General features: G+C 41.6%; 1 protein-coding gene across 4 annotated transcripts in view; it reads right to left on the reverse strand.

The window, feature by feature from the left end:
* Positions 1–7,507: 7,507 nt before the first annotated feature.
* Positions 7,508–22,156, reverse strand: part of LOC147015516 (RNA-binding protein with multiple splicing 2-like) — a 232,663-nt gene continuing 218,014 nt past the window's right edge. For all 4 annotated transcript variants that reach the window (XM_085850295.1, XM_085850296.1, XM_085850298.1 and 1 more), the window contains exons 7-9: positions 21,644–21,712; positions 19,561–19,681; positions 7,508–18,715 (exon numbers count right to left, since the gene is read on the reverse strand). In XM_085850295.1, the coding sequence (XP_085706421.1) occupies positions 21,650–21,712 (63 nt within the window). In that variant the 3' untranslated portion in view covers positions 7,508–18,715; positions 19,561–19,681; positions 21,644–21,649. The remainder of the gene's footprint in view (positions 18,716–19,560; positions 19,682–21,643; positions 21,713–22,156) is intronic.

Here is a 22,156-nt window from a genome sequence, read left to right on the forward strand (position 1 = left end):
ACAGCTTCATGACTACCAAGAATCTGCCACCGAGCCAATAAATCTACCAATATTTTAGGATCATTGGGCCCAGCTGCTGCTGATAGCCGGACTTGAGCTGCTGCTTGTTACTACAAACAAATGAAAGGAATTACGTGCAGCATGTACATTGGCCCGTTTGAAATTCCCATCCGAACACGTAGCTCAAGATGCTGGGAATGGTCCTTCGTCCATTGTATCATGGCGTCCTGATAGCTCACATCGAGTAAATTAATACATCGTAATGACTTTGTCCCACATTCATAAATGTACAAGCTCATTCAAGGGTCAACAGTAGTATAACAAACGAAGAAAACACAAAATCACAAAACAAAAGGATCTTGATGCTGTAGTGTGTGCATGATCACCAATTCACCGCAATGTGGAACGAACTGAACCATTTAAACACGTTTTCATGAAATGCAGGTTGAAATCAACGTGCAAGGCAAGCATCCCATGACTTTGATTGCAATTGTAAGTAATCAACAATTAGTACAGACTGTCAGTCTCCTGTGAAATTTATCTAGATTGATGTTCTGCTTCATGAGGAACTTAGTGACATACTTCTGGTCCACAGCACAAGTGACTATGTTTGCTCGCTCCAGAATGGTTTGACCAACATCGATATCACTTTGTATGAAAACTTGTCTTGCTCATGAACAAGAGTCAGTGGACAGGTAGAACGATGGTTTAAATAAATAGAACATTGATTGAGGAATGCGAATCGCTGTGAGAAGCAAGCAGAAGTTGACGTTTCGGATGTGTAATCAGAAGGCGGTTACTGGAGTAACACGTGCATCCTGGAGTTGCTAGCGAGTGTTGGAGGACAAAGAGCAGAATGAGCAATATTGAAGAAAAGAAGATTTAAAAAAACAGAGATCCCACCAACCTTCCTGCAATGTGAAAGTAACAGACTTGTGCTTCCTCCTCATCACAGGAGATTCCAATAACTTGGTGAGAGCTTCAGATTCCATATAATCCAGGCAAAGCAGACATGATGCTGGAGCACCAGCAAATAGTGGAGAGCATTCCTCAATTGAGCTCTGGACAAAGGCCTTGGAGATCTGATTATCCAAGGAAAGACTTGAATCAACGGAGGATGCTCAGTCTGCGGCCCACTTTGGAGGCCAGTTTTGCTATGTGCTTGGCCCAGGAGAGGTCATGACTGATGGAGAAGACAATAGGTTCAAGAGACCAAACCAGCGTTTCATGATGGAAATAGACAGGTGGGTTTCTTGGACGATCCCTCTGGAGCAACAAGGTGAGACAGGAATTTTCTAGGATTGAAAGACATGTTCCATTATCAGACCAGCAACTCATCAATTCCACATCAGCAGAGAGTGATGCAGCTGCTGTCTGCCTAGCAATGGGTGTGGGTACTGCATGACACAATGTGAAATTGTCAACAAAATGCGAGAGGGTTTTCCAGAGCATTGGAGAGGTCATATATGATGCAGAACAAGACTAGGCCCAAAACACTGCCTTGAGGAACTCTAGCCTCCATTAGAAAAGGGGAGGACATGGCTCCACTGACAGCACCACATTGACTGTATGAGTGGAGGAAGTCAGAAACTCGTGATTGAAGATGGACCTGAATGCCACAGACAGAGAGCTTGGTAAGTAAAGCAGATGCCTGACTGTGCCAAATGCACAAGATACAGTACCTTCAGAAAGTATTCACACCCCTTGACTTTTTCACATTTTGTAATACCCCATAATGTCAAAGTGGAATTCTTTTTTTTTTCTGCAATTTTTTACAAATAAATTAAAAATAAAAAGCTGAAATGTCTTGCATCAATAAGTATTCAACCCCTTTGCTATGACACTCCAAATTGAGCTCAGATGCATCCAATTTCCTTTGATCATCCTTGGGATGTCTCCACAACTTGATTGGGGTCCACCTGTGACCAATTACATTGATTGAACATGCTTTAGAAAGAAACACACCTTTCTATATAAGGTCCCACAGTTGACAGTGCATGTGAGAGTAGAAACTCCACCATGAAGTCCAAGGAACTGGCTGTAGAACTTCAAAATAGAATTGTGAGGAGGCATAGATCTGGGGAAGGGGATATAACATTTTCTGGTGTGTTAAAAGTTCCCAAGAGATGGGAACACAGTAAGCTCCATCATTAGGAAATGGAAAGAATATGGAACTGCCCAGACTCTTCCTAGAGCTGGCCATCCAAACAAACTGAGCAACTGGGCAAGAAGGACCTTGGTCAGGGAGATGACAAATAACCCAATGACCACTCTGACAGAACTACAAAGCTCCTTGGCTGAGATGGGAGAACCTGCCGGAAGGGCAACAATCTCTGCAGCACTTCACAAATCAAGGCTTCATGAGAGAGTGGCTAGATAGAAGCTGCTCCTGAGAAAAAGGCACATGACAGCTCACCTGGAGTTTGCAAAAAGGCACGTGAAGACTGAGTGCATGAGGCAAAAGATTCTGTGATCTGATGAAATGAAACTTGAACTCTTTGGCCTCAGTGCAAAGCGCTACATTTGGCGAAAAACGAGCACAGCTCATCACCCATCGAACACCATCCCTACTGTGAAGCATGGTGGTGGTAGCATCATGCTATGGGGATGCTTTTCAATAGCAGTGACTGGGGGATTTGTAAGGATAGAGGGAACAATGAATGGAACCCCATGCAGGCAAATCCTTGAGAACCTGCTTCAGAATGCAAAAGACCTCAGACTGTGGTGAAGATTTACAACATTACAATGACCCCAAGCCTATAGCCAAAGCAACATTGGAATGGCTTCAGAACAAGTACATGAAAGTCCTTGAGTGGCCCAGCCAAAGCCCAGACTTAAATCCCATTGAGAATCTATGGAAAGACTTGAAGATTGCTGTTCACCGACGCTCCCCATCCAACCAGACAGAGCTTGAGCAAATTTGCAAGGAAGAATGGGAGAAAATTCCCAAATCCAGATGTGCAAAGCTGATACAGACATACCCAAGAAGACTCGAAGCTGTAATCACTGCCCAAGGCGCTTCTACAAGTATTGACTCAGGGGGATTAATACTTGTGTAAATTAGATATTTCTGCATTACATGTTCAATAAATCTGTAAAAATTTTGAAAAACATGTTTTCACTTTGTCATTATGGGGTGTTTTGTGCATTTCAGTGCCATTTTTTTTTTTTTACAGTTTAATCCATTTTAAATTCAGGCTGTAACACAACAAAATGTGACAAAAGTCGAGGGGTGTGAATACTTTCTGAAAGCACTGTATAAACAAGAAGATGGCCTCCAACCATTGATGATAGAAGAGCAGAAATTTATCCAGAATTGAGTGACTGGGACTGAATCCAAACTGATGGTCAGAGATCAGGCTTTTCGTAAACTATAAAGACTTGACATCAGCAGCAATGAGGGATTGATGGATTCCATTTTGCTGGTAATTGTAAGTAAGCTTCCTGGTCTGCAGTCGATATGTGTTTTAGCACCCTTCTTATGGATGGGAGTGATGGTTGCTCCCATGCAGTGGGGAGGCAGCCAAAGGAAAAGGACAGACCGAATATGGCAGACGAGAGGGAAACAAGAACAGCAGAGCAGGATTTGAGAGCATGGATACCGATGCCATCATGGCCTGTCGCCGAAGGAGGGTCAAGGCTGTTTTCGTCTTTTCTCCACTGCAGCAGTCTCAGTAGATTAACACTTGGTTGGATGAGCCTTGGCAACTTAGTCCTCAAAAGGATTGCTTTCAACCTTTCCAAAGGGTAAGTTATTGTTTTTGTCGTGACAGCTATATAAAGCTCTTTGATGAAAGCGGAGACGAAAAGGTTCATATTATTGAGCAATTCTCTAAACATGCATGTCATAGAATTCAAGATCCTTCTCGTTCGAAATAAATCAAAACCTAAGGTTCAGACTTATGATACAATATGATCGATACAAGGTGGTAAGGTGAGAGAAATGAAATAGGGAAATTATAAGTTATCTGTAAAATGACTCTCAAAGCAGCCAGCAATCACAACACAAAAGGTCATAAGTGACAAACTAACCATAGAAGCCTCTTTTATGAATAATCCAAAAGGCTTGTGGGATCACATTTTCCCCAAAAAATTCCAATTTCTCCCAGAGTCTAACAGCACCGAAATGATAAAGGTATAAATAGCTCATGCTTCAAAGTGAGTGCACAATAATGCACCTGTTATAAAGGGTTAAATGATTAATTACTGTTATATTATTGTTCTTCTTTAACAGTCCCAATTATTCCTGTATTGTTGGCCAGGGGGGTACGATTCTGGCTAACGTCTTTCTAGAACCGGTTGGCCAGGATTGATGTTCAACTGTGGCAGGAAGTTGTAATTTGTTTGGGGTGCCGACCATAACTTGCAGACTCTTCATGAGAGGGATATTTAACCTCCAACAACAGACCCAGTGTTGGCAGGCGGGTCCTCCAGCTTAACGTCTATCGGATGGATGGCAGACACATTCATGTCTCTCCCTGCATGCAGAACACCAGGGATTTAAAGCTGTTTATATGTAATTACCGCACTCACGCGAAGCGAAAAGCCGCGTTAAGCAATAAGTTCATGCCAGTCTGTCCGTCTGTCCATCCGTCTTATCAGTTTAAGATTGGCCACAGACGTTCTTAATAAATCTTTCATCCTATTTAAATTGAATGATAAATTTTGAACACAAATCAGAACATGAATAGGAAGACAAGTTTGCCGTTTTAACGTGATTTGGCTCTGAATTTGTCCCGATTACACAAGCGCAGAGAGGAGTGGGGAAATATTTTTACTCCGTCTGCCTGCCTGGCAATCAAACAAAATTGAAAATCATTCTAAACAGGAAACTTACTGTTTTTAAGGATGTCATAAAGGACACAAACAATAGGCATGAAGAACTAATGTAATGTGTTTGATTAGTGATGTAATAGACATTGCGTAAAACGGCGGTAAAACCCAGAATTAATTTACTTATACATCTTTAAACCCCTATTTGAATCGAATGATATATGTTAAGACTGTAGAACACAAATCGCCTTCATAATACTTCCAAGAACAGCCATGAAATACTGTACATTGATACAGTGTATAGCATTAAAGGGCGTGCAATGTTTGTTGAGGTGAGGAAGAGGCCGCCATCATGGGTATGTACTGATCATCTCCATCAACTCGTCTTTATCACAGACATCATTAACATCGTGATCATATTGATGGATTAAGTTTATCATCATTATTATTATTCATAAAAGTAAGTTTCATAATCTTAATAACACATGAAAATTAACTTTAGTTAATGTTCTTCGTGCAGGAAAATGAGCCTGGTGTTCGATGAATGAATAAGGTGGTTGCGTTAAGATCTTAGGGTCTTGAGGTCAAGCCCTTTTCCATTCCGTTGAAATAACACCAGGTTGGTTGACTCAGCCTGTCATCCTTCCAAGGTCAGTAAAATGAGTACCAGCTTCCTGGAAACGTGGGGTACTGCATCAGCAGCACAGCCGCACTTCCAGCAATAAGGAAACCAGCAGCCACTGGATGCATACAAAATAATAATGATAATAATAATAGTAATAACAACAACTTAAGAAAACAAACTTTAATTTATGTTCTTAATAACTCTTTTATTCATGAAAATAAATAGCACAATGACAATGCGCAAACATATTAATCAAGAGTCCAGTTTGGACAAATTTTAAAGTTGAAATCACTATCCCTAATTTCCTCATTACCCCCTAAGTTTGCAGATTTGCAGCTTATGAGGATATTCAAGAACGTAACCCCCTGCGTACAGCAACACCCTCCTGTACATACTTACACAACACGTGGGTATTGTGTTCTATGAACTCAAACATATATTTTATTCCATGACAGCTCAATAGTGAGTGTGCAAACCCATGGCCTAACTTGTCAGCACTATTACTGCCATTTTGTGCTGAACATAAGGGTTTGTAACATTGCTTTTAAGAAGGATTTGCTTTCAGAAGTACAAGTTTTGTCGGAGGATTCTCTCCGTCAGCATTCTGTGGTATGTTAGCACCTCTGATAACCTTCTCTTTTTGTAAATACATAAACTAGAGCCAAGGACTTCCTTACGCGTGTCATACCGAAATTAGAGGGCTTGTTTCGCACAACACAGCTGAACAACAATAACTGTTTCTGGAATTCTTTTGGGATCTGGAGAAGAAATATAGTCCTCATGAGAATGCTGTGCACCTGTGTGCTCTTCTCTGCCCATTCCTCATTCACCCCACTGTCAGTCCATTGAGCAGACAAGTTGTTTGAATGTACCCATTGATAATTTATTTAAAAAAAAAAACTAGCAGTGTTGCCTTTTCATTATTGTGATTAAATGCAGATTAATCATTGCACTGATACGTGGTATTAATTCGTTTGCATTGTTTCCCAAAATGTGTCTAGTGCCACAATTATAGGCAACAATAAAAACAGTGTTTCAAATATATTCTTATTCATAAGGGGTGTAATCACTTCTTCTTTTTCTTCTTCTTCTCCTTCTTCTTCTTTGATGTGCAGCACATAACCGTGGGTGGCATCATTTCCTGGGGCACAGCAATGCCGCCGATATAGTGCCCCCTATAGGTTAGAGCAGGAATTTGGAATTTGTTCATGGTGCCAGTGATGATTCAAATACTCCTCGCGAAGGACACTGCTGGATATACAATATCCACCAACAAATGCCGGCAGACGCAACACCCAGTTTAACATCCATCCGAGGGAGGGCACACACAATGATGCCTCGCCATGCATGGAAATACAGTACACCAGGATGCTGGGCTGACATTTGAAGTGAGGCTAGCGGCTTCGAGGAGAATGTTAACGCCTCGAATCTACCCTGCCAGGCCGGTGTAATCCTTGAAAACATTGTACAGTATTCATTTTCATGACCTTGCAATAGTTAACTTCCCTCATATGCAGCATGTGGTGTCAATTTCATGAAAGGTGTGAATGGAAGTGTTAAAAAAAGACAAAGGCACAGCAATTCCAGCAAGGTACAAAGGGCTAGGAATGGAGGTTTAAAGTGATGAAAAATGTGTGCGGCACCCTTTTAAATGAACCTTTGTTTTTGAGAATAGCCACACCATGAAGATATACCTTTACCTTATCTCGTCCTACTTCATTCCTATCTCCTATACAGCACAGATGTACATTTTCTTGTAACAATAACAAGATAAAGTTCCTTCACAAGGGCACTGTTTCTCGTACAATATAACTCAGTCGGTAACAAGTCTTCCCCTGAGCTGTCAATCTTTGGGGTTGAATTACACAGGTGTTGCATACACAGGATAGGTAGTACCATCAAGAAGCGTACCTTCCTTCACGCTGTTTCAATTATATCTATTAGATGCATATCAGAACTTCAGATCCTCGTGCACCTTCACCTGCAATTACGTGCCACATCAGTTTCCGAATGAAAAAGACAAGTTGTCAAAAACAAACTGCTCAGTATCAGTTGTGAATGAAAATAACAATAAAATACAACAACAAAAACAACACATACCACAGAAAATCTCACACAAACCTTTAATCACCGTTTATGTATGACAGATTTAAGTACCTTATATAGAATAAATTTGTATCGTACCTTCTAATGGACAGATGTAAAATTCAATGCATTTCACAGCATTTGGTTTTTGTGCTAACATATATATTAAACATCTTATATTCAAATCTCATTCGGGAAGGGCCTGCAAAGTTAGTGAGGTTAAAACTGTTAATGGATTTGCATCCCTGATAAAAAAAATGATAATTGACTGAATGCAAGGCCCAACTGTTGACTAAGCATCCTTGTCAAGGCTACTAAAAGTAGGGTTTATATGCCTAAGAATGACAAGCTTTGGGCTGATGCACCCTGTTTGCACAGCACATGTATAAATACTGCATCACAACGAAGGATACCCAAGGATGTGAGCAACTGCAGCTTGGATTAAAATAGGCAAAAGGAACATGCTCTCCAGTTTAAATTATGCAGACAATTGTATAACAACATGGACGGCCTTTGCTCAAAAAGCTTGTCCTACAGGATCGTGCAGATGCACCGGTAGTGCACTTACCTTTGAGCCGTCTCGTCTGGGTTCCATTCCCTACCCGGCTCTGAACTGTCGGATTCGGTGTTTCGCAGGCAGGGCGTTGCATCACAAAGTGCTTTGTCCTTCGGATGGACGTTAAGTTGGGTGTCCCATCTGCTGGCATTTGTTGGTGGACGGTAAATATCAAACGATGCGTGGTCGGGGGGGGGTTATTGTGGCACTACGACTACCTCTTTAATGGTTCCGGTTATTCCCACCTTCTTGTGACATTGGCCTGGGAAAGTTTTTCACCCAATCATTTAGCAAACCTGTTGGCCGTTAAAGTAGTCGTAGTAGTGGTAATAGTTCCTCAAAAAAGCTACTGCTGTGCAATTATTTTTGCACAAATTGTCCTGTTAACTTCACTAACAAAACTCGAGGAAGTGCCTCTCAAATACCACTAGGAGGTTTAGGATTGTACAGCAGATGAAGAAGCCATTGGAAGAACTGAGTAGCTTTTTGAGGGCCCATCAAGTGTGCATAAGGTTCTACATTAATGTGAACAAAACAAAAAGGATTTCACTTGTATCTACTCCTTATAGTACAGCGGCATAGGTGATAAATTGTGCACATTTTCATACCAGCCTGAAAATTGGCATGTACGTGTGTTTTGATATACTAATTGCTGATATCGGATTATAGTGCCAATTTCAATGGTGATTTTGTTCCCTGAAATCCAAGATGGCCACCAATTGAATTATTGGTCAATTCTCAGCTTCCGTACGACTCGGTACAATTATCATGGTGTCTATTCTGATTTTTTTGGAAGAGGCAACCAATCCGATTATACAGTATATCAATAGAACTTATGTGCCTGAAATGCTCATTTCTACAGATCAGGGTGAGACAGACAACAAACATGACTGCCAAATGCCTAATGGACTACAGCTCAAGTTACATATTCTATGAAAGATTTTCCTCGGCTTCAATGCAAACGTTGAAGGTATCTAATGTGTAATCACGAAAAACAATTTTTCTATTCCCTCTTGATGATGATGGCATATTTTTCTCCAGGGGAGATTATTGGAAGCAGCTTTGCCGGTTGCTAAATAATTCCCTCTTATGAAATGTGGAAATTTCATCCTCTTGTTTATGTGTTGCAGGTAACTGCTAAGGCAGTGGAGAAGCTTGCGAGAGATATGGTCGAGTTACATCAGAAATATGCGAGACTGCCACCACAAAATCAGCCCGACATACAAATCCCATTTGACAAGGGTAAATTCACTGGGCAGAAGACAAACCATACTTTTTCACCCATTGCCATCAATCAGACACACAAACAAAACAATGACATGGTAAAAGGCATGGTAAAAAAAAAGATAGAGTTAACAGAAAACCCTTTGCATCGTTGAGATGGATGGGGGCTGGTCCTGAAATGGTCAGGTTGGTGAGAGAATGCTAAGAAAGAAGTGTACAGGATAAACAAAAAGTGGCACCGCACCACTGAGGGTCATCTGTCAGACAAACATGATTTAAGACCTGTTTTTGAGGAACTGGGAAATCCCATTGAAGAGGAGCGTTGGGATCTCTTCTGATTATCCACGAATAACATAGCTGATCCACCTGTTCACAGAACGGTTAAATAAGTCAAGACAACAGGAAATGAACAATACAACACGTTTGTGAAAGAGAGGATAATTACTAGATCAAAACCCATCAAAGATGTCATCTCCCACAACAAATTTCCCCTGTTCAACTACTCTCTCATAAAACATGCAACAAAAGACAAAACAAAACTTTTGTCAGAAAGTTATAACTGTGAGATATTCTCAAAGCTCAAGATAGGTGGCCAAATCCAGGATGGCAATCTTGATGAATTTTTCTCCCATGAAAATCAAGGCTGTCCTCTCTCTCTCCATCAAACAGTATAAATCCACATATTGGCACAAAGTCAGACCTGCTTACTTGTTTGGAACCTGTGGGAGATACTTGAGGTGATCAACAAGTAACTGCACTAATTTTAGATGGTGCTGCTATTGTGCAAATGATGAAGCTGACAATTTCAAGGTCCTTTCTTGAGTAAAATGAATAAATCATCCTCCCCTTCCTCTCAAAGCAGTTCGATTAGGTCCAGAGATTGGATATACAGTAGCATAGGATGACTACTTCGCAACAGACCTGAAATCTGACACTAGAGCCAAAAGAGGCTGTCTGAGGAATAATGGTGTTGCCATCTGTTGCAATTCCTGGGAACTGGGAAAATTTCCTGAGAGTTGATGAAAACACAAAAAGCTATTAAAGTTCCTCTTCCAACAGACAAGTCACCTTGAGGCTGAAAGCAAGCAAGTTCTGGCAACGGACGGTCCTAATGTTCTGATATTTCCACATTTGGATGACGACGAATCTGGCACCATGCTCCCATCAAGAGGCAGATACCCAGGTATTTAACCGTGCAGCAGATGCAGCAGCAACAGCAGTATTTATTGATGCAGCAGATGCAGCAGCAGCTCCTTGATGATCCATACAGTAGATACCGATGTCAAGGTACTGGCAGTGGCAATGACTACCGTGCAGTTCCGAGATATTGATGAATTTTGGATCGCAATTGGGACTGAAGAGATATTTTTATCTGCTCATTCATTTGCAATGGCAATTGGGCCTACAATATCAAAATCATTGCCAATGTTCCATGGCCTCAGGATGTAACACAGTCAGCTTTTTCTGGTCGTGGAAAAAAGACTGCATGGGCCACATGGGAAAGCTTCGGAGATGCAACTGATGCTTTCTATGAACTGGCACAAGGTCCTTTGGAAACTTCGTTGAATTGTCACACAACCACAGTATTGAGAAATGTATGCTCTTGATTTATGACAGAACAAGCTGCTCTGACAAAGTGAATAATCCCAGAAAACATCTGTTCAACAAAAAAGGATAAGCCATACAAGGACTGCCACTAACTCAATTTGCCTTGGACCAGCATGTCCAGAGGGCTGTGTATCAAGAAGGCCATGCATGGGGACAAGCCTTGGTGTTCAAGCTGGTGCTTACAAATCCGAGGGGCTGGGATTGGACTCTGAATGAAGGGATATTACAGCCACTTTGGAAAACTCCACCAGAATCAGCCAAAGTTTGCTCCGAACTTGTCCACTGTGGATGCAAAATGACTGCACATGCCAATGCAAGTGTGTTAAGGCTGATCTCTCGTGTACTCCTCTCTGCATATGTGATGACAAATATACCAGAAACTAGAGTCATTAGAGTCCAAATGTGAAATATGTCTTTGTGTGGATCATCATAAATTTATGCTACATGTGTGAGCCATTTCTTGTTTTATATGATGCTAATTCAGCTGTGGTCGAGCAAAGCAAAGCCGAGGCCATTTATCCTAATACGTGAACCACCCTGCAAACCCATGCCGACAGAAAACAAACTTTTTGTAACGCTGGGCACGTTTACCATCCAATCATCATGTATCGTTGTTGAAATAATTCTCTATGTGCAGGTGCTCCGGTGATGAAAGTTTTGCGTCAATTGCTCATGCGGTTGTGCTGAAAACGAATTCAAAGCGAACAAAAGTGACAAGGTGAAGGTGAAAAAAAAGAAAGTTTGGGTCTTGGCAGACGTTCCACAATATGGTCAAGGATGGTTGTGGATTCCTATTGCTGGTTTAAGTAATTGGGTAGAAATGCAACCATTTCTACTATGGTTGAAAAGTGAAGGAGGTTATGTTTTCACCACTCTATCTTTTTGATTCTTTTTTATCGATTTTGTTATTCTGGCTCTTTGTTTATCGCTGACGGGTCACAATTCTAAACCGAGAGTCATGAAACTTTACCAAGTTATAGAAATAGTCTTCTCCTGAGAAGCCTATTGATTTTGAGGTCAAAGGTCAACGGTTCACTCAGAATGACAGAACAACATCTTCAGGTCGGATTTCTAAAAGTCATTTTTCATCCGATTGAATTGAAATTTGAGCAGGATTTGCATATTGCGTCACTGAATTGAGAAACTAATTATTTGAAGTCAAAAGGTTAAAGGTCAACTCAAGGTCAAATTTCTAAAATCATCAATTTTCATCCGACACAGACCTGAGCTTTGATAAAGATTGTCAATTTTAATCTTTATGAAATGGACAATTTGATGTAACCATGGCAATCCAGACATATCGTGAGCTTTCAATACGGTCTGTCATCCCCACCCTGCTCACCGAACACTCCTCTTATGGTAACCAATGCACTCTCCACTCATGGCTCACGGACTTCCTCTCCTGTCGCAGTCAATGCGTAGCTCTAAATGGAATTCTCTCATCTCTTCCCGTCCAGGCTGGAGTTCCTCAAGGCAGTGGTCTAGGCTCTGTGCTTTTTCTGTTTTCATCAATGATCTCTCCGACTCTCTGGAAAATCCTCTTTATCTCTTTGCTGATGACTCCACCCTCTGCTGTACCATCTGTCATCCCTCAGATCGGCAAGCAGCAACCTCTTCACACTCTGCAGACCTGGGTAAAATCACAAACTAGTCAAGCACTTGGTGTGAGATTTGTCAGGATTGAAAGATATATTCCCTCACCATATCTCTCCTAAAGGACCATCTGGAACCCCCCACCCCCCACCATCTACTTTCTCCACAATCCCCTTGAAGAAGTCCTCTCGTTCACGCTTTTGGGTCTCACGATCTGCTACGATCTTTCCTGGGAAAGCCACATCTTCAAGCTGGCCTCCAAAGCCAGTTGCCGACTGGGCATCCTACGTCAAGCAAAGTCCTTCCTTGGCACACCTGAGCTTCTAACCACTCACAAAGCTTTCATCTGCACTCTGATGGAGTACTGCTCCCCCATTTGGGGAGGTGCTTCTGCCTCACACCTCGCTCGACTTCACGCTGCGGAAACCAAGGCTTTTAGGATCATTAGTATCTTCTGCGATGAAGCTGAGTCTTTGGGTTTCTCACTCTCTCACCGGAGGCAGGTCGGTGGTCTTACTCTCTTTTACCATCTCCTCCAACCTTGCCCCCCCCCACCCGCTCTGTCTGTGACTTCTCCCCCTATATTTCCACAGGGTGCTCAAGGTCCGCCAAAAACCCCCTTCTGGTGAAACTGCCAAAATCAAGAATTACTGCTCACCTCCACTCTTTCATTCCACTTTTTCCCACCTCTGGAACAAACTCCCACACTCTCTGCAATCCCACTCTTTCCTCCAGGTCTTCCTCCAGCTTGTTTACCCTGTGTACCCCACCCCATCCCTCTCCCTTCCACAGATATCATATTGTCTTTGTTCCCCACTATTTTGTGCTTACCTCTCCAGCCCCTCTCGTCTCCTGCATCGTTACATGTTTCTGTGTAGTAACTCTTACACGATCCTCAGCTTGTTTAAAAAAAAAACTTTAGAGAGTGGGTGGATTTTGCAAGTATCGTGCTTTGCACATCTTTTTCTTGTTTGTCTATTTGTGTACAGGATATCTCAAATAGTTGCCGATGGATTCGGATGAAATTTGGTGAACAAGTTGGGTGTGACAAGGACGAACTGATTAGATTTTGATGAAGATCCAGATCCGGTTCCGGCTACGATGATTTTTTAAGTGATTCTTCACCATTGAGAGATGGGGCCAAAAATGATATATAGCACCATATCTCAAAAAGTTATGCACGGATTCGGACGAAATTTGGTGGGCATGTTGGGTGTGTGACTAAGAATTGATTCAATTTTCATGAAGATCCGAATCCGGATCTGGATCCGAGAATTATTGAATCTTAAAGTAATTCTTCACCATTGCGAGATAGGGCTTAAAACGATATAGTGCTGTATAGCATGGTATTTTAAAAAATGTATTGGGCCCGATATGTTCTCGTTGATCAGACATTACGTGACGGAGGTATGTGCTCTACAGGGTGCCCTTCTGGTTTTCAATGCATTTAGATAAAGCTTTACATCGAGACTTGAACGCTTTTGTAAAGTAACTATCATCCTCACTTAATATTTAAGAAAACAGCAAAGATGTTGAAATATAATTTACCAAGCACAGAATTTGGTAGATAAAATGAATCACTTTAAAATGAATGAGTTTTTTCTGTGTATTCACAAGGTCCTCCCAAAGCATTTAACAAGTTAGATTACAAAAATTTCCACCTGTCTGGTTATGTAACTTCTCATAAAACTGCATATATACATTCAGCAGAGTGAAAATGCTATATATTTCACACTTGCGGATAGAGGATCCTTTTCTGAATTTGCTTGTAGCTCTCTTGTGTGATATATATATATATATATATATATATATATATATATATATATATATATATATATATATATATATATATATATATATATATATATATATATATATATAAACCTTTGACAAACTGACAGTTATATGTGTACCTCTGTATTTATTCTGCTACAAAATTGTACATAAAAAGGAATGTGGGTGCACTAATTGACAGGCTATTTATTGGGAACACCCATATATCCAGCCTCACCCTATATCAGAAAATATATGTCATATAGTTCTCTTTCACTGGGCTTTGGCATATTGGTATGCAAATGTGCACAATTGACCTCAAAAGTGGGACTATGCCGTTGTACAGAACTATTATAAAGGAGGTGTGTGTGTGTGTGTGTGTGTGTGTGTGTGTGTGTGTGTGTGTGTGTGTGTGTGTGTGTGTGTGTGTGTGTGTGTGTGTGTGTGTGTGTGTGTGTTGTAATTTTAACTTGGTTCTATGGTTTAAACTCCCAAAGTTCAGTGTTTTTTTACCGGATAGTGGATAGGGACAGTGGGATTCTCGTCAATCCCTTCATGCAGCTCACTAGTTAGATGACGAGGCATTCGGCTATTGATAGAAGTAGCCTACTGCTCCCACTTCGGGGTGTGGGAAACCCATTACTCTCTCTGGTGTCATCTTTCTGACAGAACCTCTTTTGAATAATACTATAGCTCAAGCATCATTTTGCCCAGCTGGTGGTCAATCTTCCCACCAATGTGGCCTCTCTCTCAGCTAAGACCGTACCTCCAAATTGCTCATATTACAACAAATGTATGAGGCTTGTCATGACATGGCTTTTCCGAATGCTGCTTGCAGGCATCTTTTCGCCATGCTGTTGGTTCATCATCCCACCAACTGGGCCTTTCTCCATCAGCCACGACCGTACTTCCTTATTGCTCATAGTGCAGCAAACGTCTAAGACGTGTCCATTCGCTGACGTCCAAGACACGTAAGTGTGTACTGCATAAACCCCCAAAATGCCCTCACAGTCCTCCACCATTTTCAAAGAAATGACTTTCAGGTCACTGATTGTTCGAATGAGACTGTGCAGCATGGACGCTGACTCGGATACCCATACCCAGCATCAACTGAGTGTGACCGTGGATACATGTGGCGGTTCACTTACTCTGAGCCTCTTTCATTCAGGCTGCACATGTTCTGGATCCTCACCAAATCTTCAAACTTGTCCCGAAACTAGCCTTGACTGTCATACTATTCTGGCCTTAACATCCTTTTCTCACATCGGATGGGAATAGTCACGCAAAAGGGTAACCCCAGCCCGCCATCATTTGTCCTTGCATGAAAAAAGGCCAGTCACATATTTTGGGAGCCTAAATCATAACCTGAGATGATGACATATTTGCACACCGACCCAAAAGAGGGTTCCACCTCTGGCAACTCCCAGCACAAGCTGATGCTAAAGCATGGGCGTAAGATGTTGCCTTAGGATTGCCATTCTTTGCTGCGACTTCAGCGGAGCTCACTTCAGGTTGTTCTGTCCTTCTTCCAGGATGGCCCCATGAAAGTCAGCCACACCCTTCGGTTGGAACTGGACACCAAGATATTTTACATCTTCGGCCTCCGTGAGTACATTCAGGTTCCGTCCACTTTCTGAGGCTGAGCATCCGAAATGCGTCAACCACATATCACTTCAACTTCGCATCAATGACAATAGCCATTATCACAGACTTCTCCATATTTATTACCAGGCCTGCCATACCCACGTTGGTATGAACCGAATCTCAAGCAGCATGGGTTGTAGCCGGTGTTCTGGCACACAGAATGAGGTCATCAGCAAACGCTAGCACCAGAATGGAGCCACCAACCCGGGCTCCCACTCAGTTTGGGAGGTTACACAAAACCTCATCAGACAGATTTAATCAATAAATGGGAGAGTGGGTCACTTTGCTTTACAACATGCTCCATAGATATCTGCTCATCATGACAGCAGTCCAGGATGTCATTGCATATACACAAGCCAGGAGGGGTCAGGTTCCCCCATCTTGGCAGCCACACGAACAATGGCACCATGATTGACAGAATTGAATGCCTTGAAAACATCCAGGAGAGCAAAGTAAAGGGAGTTCAGGTTGCGAGTCACATCGCGTCAGATGGAATCCAAAATTATAATGTTGACTGCTTCACTGCCTCCCTTCCTGAACGCCCGATGCGCCGGTGCATCACAAAGGCCCAGGCACATCATCTGGCCAATATTTTATGATGCAGTAAAACCAGAAAACTGCTAACAGTGATGGGGCAGTACTTGGAGTCCTTCTTTGGGTCCTCTACTTTCGGAATAAGTTCAGAATAAGTCTGCTTTCTGAGGCAGAACAGCAGCTATCCAGTCAGTAACCACAAGTTGTACATCTTAGATGGAGAACTATCAGATATACGGTAGAACAAAGCAAATCAATGACTTAGTCCATCCACTCATGTTGCTCCATTATGCAGTTGTTATTTTTTCAGCATGTACTTTGTCGATTGTAATGGGTTGCACCAAGTGCCATCATATATTTGGCTCGGCAAGATAACGGGGCTAAAGTTCGGATTCCCTTTCAAACAGCCTCTTCCAGAACTAGACCACCCCTTGAGGATTTTCAATAGACTGCTTCCCAGCCCATGTCCCTGCAATACATAACCTGTCACATTGGCTCGGGTTCAAATGGAGAAGTTTTTGTACTGTGGTGAACTCATTCCTCCGAGGTTTTTGTTTCTACAGCACAAGCACAACGCCAGTTCCACAGGGCTTCTCTTTTCATCGATGTGCATTTTTACACCATCCATTTGTACCGCTCAAGTGTCACATTTCCCTTTACTATGACCTATGTTCAGGAATGTCTGGCCCTGATGAGTTTTGTTTGCAACTATGCTCGCCACATGTGCTTCCAGAAAGCTATGACAGTCTTCCGGAGTTGTCCGCTCAAAATCGTTCATGTTGCCATCAATGTGGCACTGTTTCCATGCAGCAGAGCCTTTTGGAAGACAACGTCGGTACCAAATTACATCTTTCTTACATCTGCTCTCCAAAACCACATTTGGCTCAGAAAGATCTTCCATCTCATTGCCTGCAATGCGGGGGTTGGTCTTTCAGTCCTCAGCCACATGGGCGTCCGGCCAATTTATGACCCTCTGCCAGGCTGAAGCAATGTTAGGTAGAGTGACCAAACCCTCGCTCACATAGGATCGGTGTGCTCGAATGTGTGAATTAATTTCGGAAACCGTTTGACGTAATACATCAAAAGACGAATCTCAGACTTGGGAATGTCATGATAGCACAAATATTTTGCAGGGAAAGGGGGGAGGGGGTCTACGAGTCAATGACTTAGCTCATCCACCAGACATTGCCTGGCACATTTATGGCACCAAGACATCGTTTTTGTATCATCAATAACGTATTTGTTAATCCTTGTCAATACATCCTTTCCATTATAATTGTGTACGAGAGGCACTTTCTGATGGTTTGTTAGTGAGAGTAAAAGAGAATTGCTTTTCAATTAAAGTGGTTGCAGAAGTTCTTTCAAGAGAGGTAGTCCATATTATATCAGCCAATCGTCTGCATAATTAAAGATGGAGACAACATTCATTGGCATTCTGTACCTGTGCAGCATCAGGATGATGTCCAGTCAAGATCAGAATCCAGTTGGATTTAAACCTTGTGAATCATCAGGCTTAAACACGAGACAGTAAATGAGTATACGACATAAAACAAAGGGTTTTCAGAGAGCGTTGACTGGGCCATCCGACTGCCATGATTTAAATTTCTTTGTTCAATAAACCTTTGAAAACAGTCCTGCACAATGTACACTGGGCGGTTCCAATCAGTTGTCGGGCAAAAAAGAAAGTTACACTTGATCATTTATATATGAATTTTTTTTGCGAGCAGGAGGATATTATTAAGCGTATAATTACAGTATATATGAAACACCATCAATTCAGATAAAAACACATAGCGGTTAAAATGAACGCTCAGTAAGAAAGCTGTTTGGCACTGGTACCATGTTCAAACTTGGGACATCTCAACCAAAGAATGTCCGCCTGCATTGTCTATAGTCTTACAAATATATGAAATTTATAAACCACCATTTTTTCCCCTTTAACTAAAAACAACGTAAAGCACATTATTTTTACAACTCAGCATGCAAATTATATGAAATAAAGTCTAAAAAGTAACAAACAATATGATTCTCTTTTTCTTTCTCTCCCCCTCTCTCTCCTTGAGCAGTATCCCCCCTTTCGCATTTTTTAAGAATATAAAAATAACGATTGACATTTTTACTTTTCCCCTGGATTTTTTTTCTTTTCTTTTTTTTAATACAGGTAGCAACACTGGCATTTTTGCCACTCATCGAGCATCGAAAATATCGGTAATAAATTAGTTCGACTTTGACATGCAACATAACCTCGGGCAACCTTCTCCTCAGCACTGTTTCCCGGGCACGCACTGACCAGCGAAACACTGTTCGGAAAAGAAGGATGGGTAGGAGGGTGGGGGAGAGGAGGGGAGACGCACCACATTGCATTAGGGAGTAGAAATATGACACCTACTGTACATTGAAGTCGAAGGGCCATCTACACAAGATTCGATTTTTAGTGGTTCTGCAACCCACCTCCACCCTGCTCCAAAATCACTCTTACATACCATGCATGCCCCTTCCATTTGTTTTCCTGACTGTGTTTGTCATGTTGTGCCAATATATTCAATGAATATTTCAATTTTGTAAATATTTTTGCAGGTCAGCAGCTGTTTCATTAAAATGTTCACAAAAATACAACACTTATCTTTCGTAGTTGGAATACTAATCCTACGAAGACTGTGGATATAAAATTGTGTGCTGTCCAACTTCAAATTGGTAAAGACCTTTTGTGAGTGCAATATATTTGAACTGCTTATTACAATTTAACTTAAACCAGGAATAATGCTTTGGAGAAATAAATTGCTCTTTTGTGCTGCTAATTATAAGTCATGACTGACCCAATGTTGGTTACAATATCGCTCAGACAGACACTTGCTATGTGTCGTGCAGGAAACACAAACGACATATACAAGTGGTATTATTCGCAAAATCCTTTCAAATAATAACAATTTCAGTCTTTAATTATCTCTCATTTGCAACAAAGAATTTCCAGTACGAGTCATATCCAGGAATAACAGTCATGAGAAAGTACACTTACGGCACCAAGACATCGAACCTTAAGCTGTTGAACCCCTCACCAATGGTTTTCATGTAATTTTTCACATTTTTAACATGCTTCTTTTCTTAGATGTCCCAGTTGCACCAGGCTCAGTTTGGCTGTGTATACCTGTGCACTGAACCTGTCAGATGCGATACTTCTGGCAGCGTTCGCAGATCAATGCGTGCCTCGTCGGTGGGGAGGAGAGTGCCCGGAGAAAAGCTGCAGCCAGCGTTGCATATCTGATGAGCTGCGGGGTTAGAGTTCACGCAAGTTTAAAATCAAATTGAGTCCCGTAGAGCATTCTGTCATTGCAAGTATAACGGTAAAGTTGTGGCTAGACTTGCAAATTTGTTGGATGGGTGGACAGCAATTCCCAAGAGCGAGTAAGACGAGTTTCACAGAATCAGGATGGACTTCAACAAGCTATTTCAGAATTCCTAGATTCTGCCAGATCATTCCACCATCTCTAATCATTGACACCACAGTCTCCAGATCTGATGATATATGGAATAAATAACTCACAAACTATTATGTCATCAAAACACTAACAATTTTAATCAAATCCCAATTATAAAACTGACTCTTCAGTGTTACTCGTCGATTTGGCTGTGACTCATCCTGTTCATTCACACAAATAAGTAAGTAGCTAAATGTCTGGTTATTTTTTTGCAATTTTCAACAGGAATATGGTGATATTTAATACAATGTGGTGTTAATTTTGTTCTCTCCAACATACACTTTCGAAACAAATTATGGCAATTTAACACCATAACATGGTTACAATAAGAGTTCTCTTACAAGGATCTTCAATACAGGAGGAAGCCATTCGAGCCGTCACACCTACACAATGGCTGCCAACCTATGGTTGTTTGTCTGTGCTCTACCTTTTTTAAATGTCGAGCATCAAGCAAGGAAGCAGCACATGTTTTTTGTTTTTTTTAAGTCTTTGGTACGACTCGGTCGAGTTCGGTCTCGAACCGAAGACCTCCCAGACTCTCGGTCTGACAAAGCAGTTATGATTTAGGGATGATTTGCACTCTGGATTCTAGAAAGAGGCTCTCCATATAATTATGGCATAACTTACAAGAAAATAGTGGATTTTTTTTTCCTCCCGCCTCCCCACCCCCAACACCGCCTTCCTCCGCTCAACCCTACCAATACAACCGCCCTGCTTCCCTGTACCTTCTTCTGTTTTTTTCACCAAATCATCTTCCTTTTTTCTCTCTCCTAAAACTCCACTCATACATTTTTCTCTCTTTGTCCTCTAACTTCCTTTTGTCAAATTTATCTTTTCAATCCGAACCAGATTCCCCTCCTCATTTCTTTCGATGCGTATAATGTAGATTCCAGTGCACCATTCATGGCTTTGTTGCTGCACCATTATGACAAAACTCAGTGAAGGCCTAATGTGATGAGGTTTAATGATGCTGCAGTCCAATCAGAGGTTTTGAAAACTTTGATTTCCAATACAGGAAGCTGCACCACAGTTAAAACTGCTATGCATCGCTTTGTGCTCGACAGGATACCAAGCGTATCGATGGAAACTGTAGGGATCTGCAATGAGCAACATGCTGTGGATTTGACCCGTGGAAGCTGTTCTAAGGCCTCAGGGTAAGAGTGGAAAGGTCATCTGACCATAATTATCCCCTTGTGAAACCTTTACCGCTAACCTTCCACTTTCTCTTTGCCTAACATACTGCTTTTCCCCATAATTCTGCACACTTCAAACAAATTTAGACATTTATTTAAAAAAAATTAATAAACGAAAATCAAAACAAAAAAAAAAACAAAGAGAAAACTGCAACTGTGCGCACATTGGGTGCTGATAGATGACGGGGTTTAAAATTTAGACAGAATCAGATTCTCAGGAGAATCAGCAAAAAAGAGATTTCTCTGTGTTTTGTGAGAGAGTCGTTCAGTAGATGTTCATCCAGTCGGAAAGTGGGACAACCACCATTGTAAATGTAAATTACGTGTCACCAAAATCAATCTTTCTTTTCTTGTGCATCACAAAAGTCTGCCTTTCACTGGTTTTCTTCAAGGCTTCTCTTTACGAAGCCGAGAGCTTTGTCAGCAAGTACAGCATGTCGGGCTGCATTCCTGAACAGCAATGCAGCTGGGAAATGGCAAACCATTATCAGAGACAGGGTGTGTAAACAGAGAGTCTGTAGTAGTGGAGGGAAGCATCACAGCTGGTGACAGGCCTTACCCAATCCTAACAGAACTGACGGCCCTTCCAGCCCTGTGCCGACGTCTCGGCAGGAGACATCCAGCGTACCTGCGAACACAACCATGACCACAAAGCTCATCAGACATGGCCCAACATCATGTAGCTAGAGCTGTAACATGTCTGGTGGAAATGTGGAGCAAAACGTGCATTTTCTCAAACTTCGAGTTTTTCTTAAATTGGGGTTTTGAAGCAAAGAAGGATAATCAGCAAAAACAAGACAAAAACAAAAAGATGAGGATATTACTTTGAATAAAACACCTTGCTGAGACTGGTTGGAAGTTCTTAAAGTGGTCCACCTCGATTTGGAATGTTGGAAACTTTGACGGAGAAATGTTGATCGCGACACCGTAAACAGCTCAAACCTTCCTACTGTAATGGTACGTAGGCTTCCAATGGGCATTGTATAAGGATTGTATAAGGATATAATGCCCATCAGAAGCCTACATACCATTAAAGTAGTAAAGTTTGAGCTGCTTACGGTGTGGGGATCAA

Source organism: Eptatretus burgeri, chromosome 12 (genome assembly GCF_056783735.1).
Source record: "Eptatretus burgeri isolate ZD-2024b chromosome 12, Ebu_testis_v1, whole genome shotgun sequence".
Classification (NCBI taxonomy): Eukaryota; Metazoa; Chordata; class Myxini; order Myxiniformes; family Myxinidae; genus Eptatretus; species Eptatretus burgeri.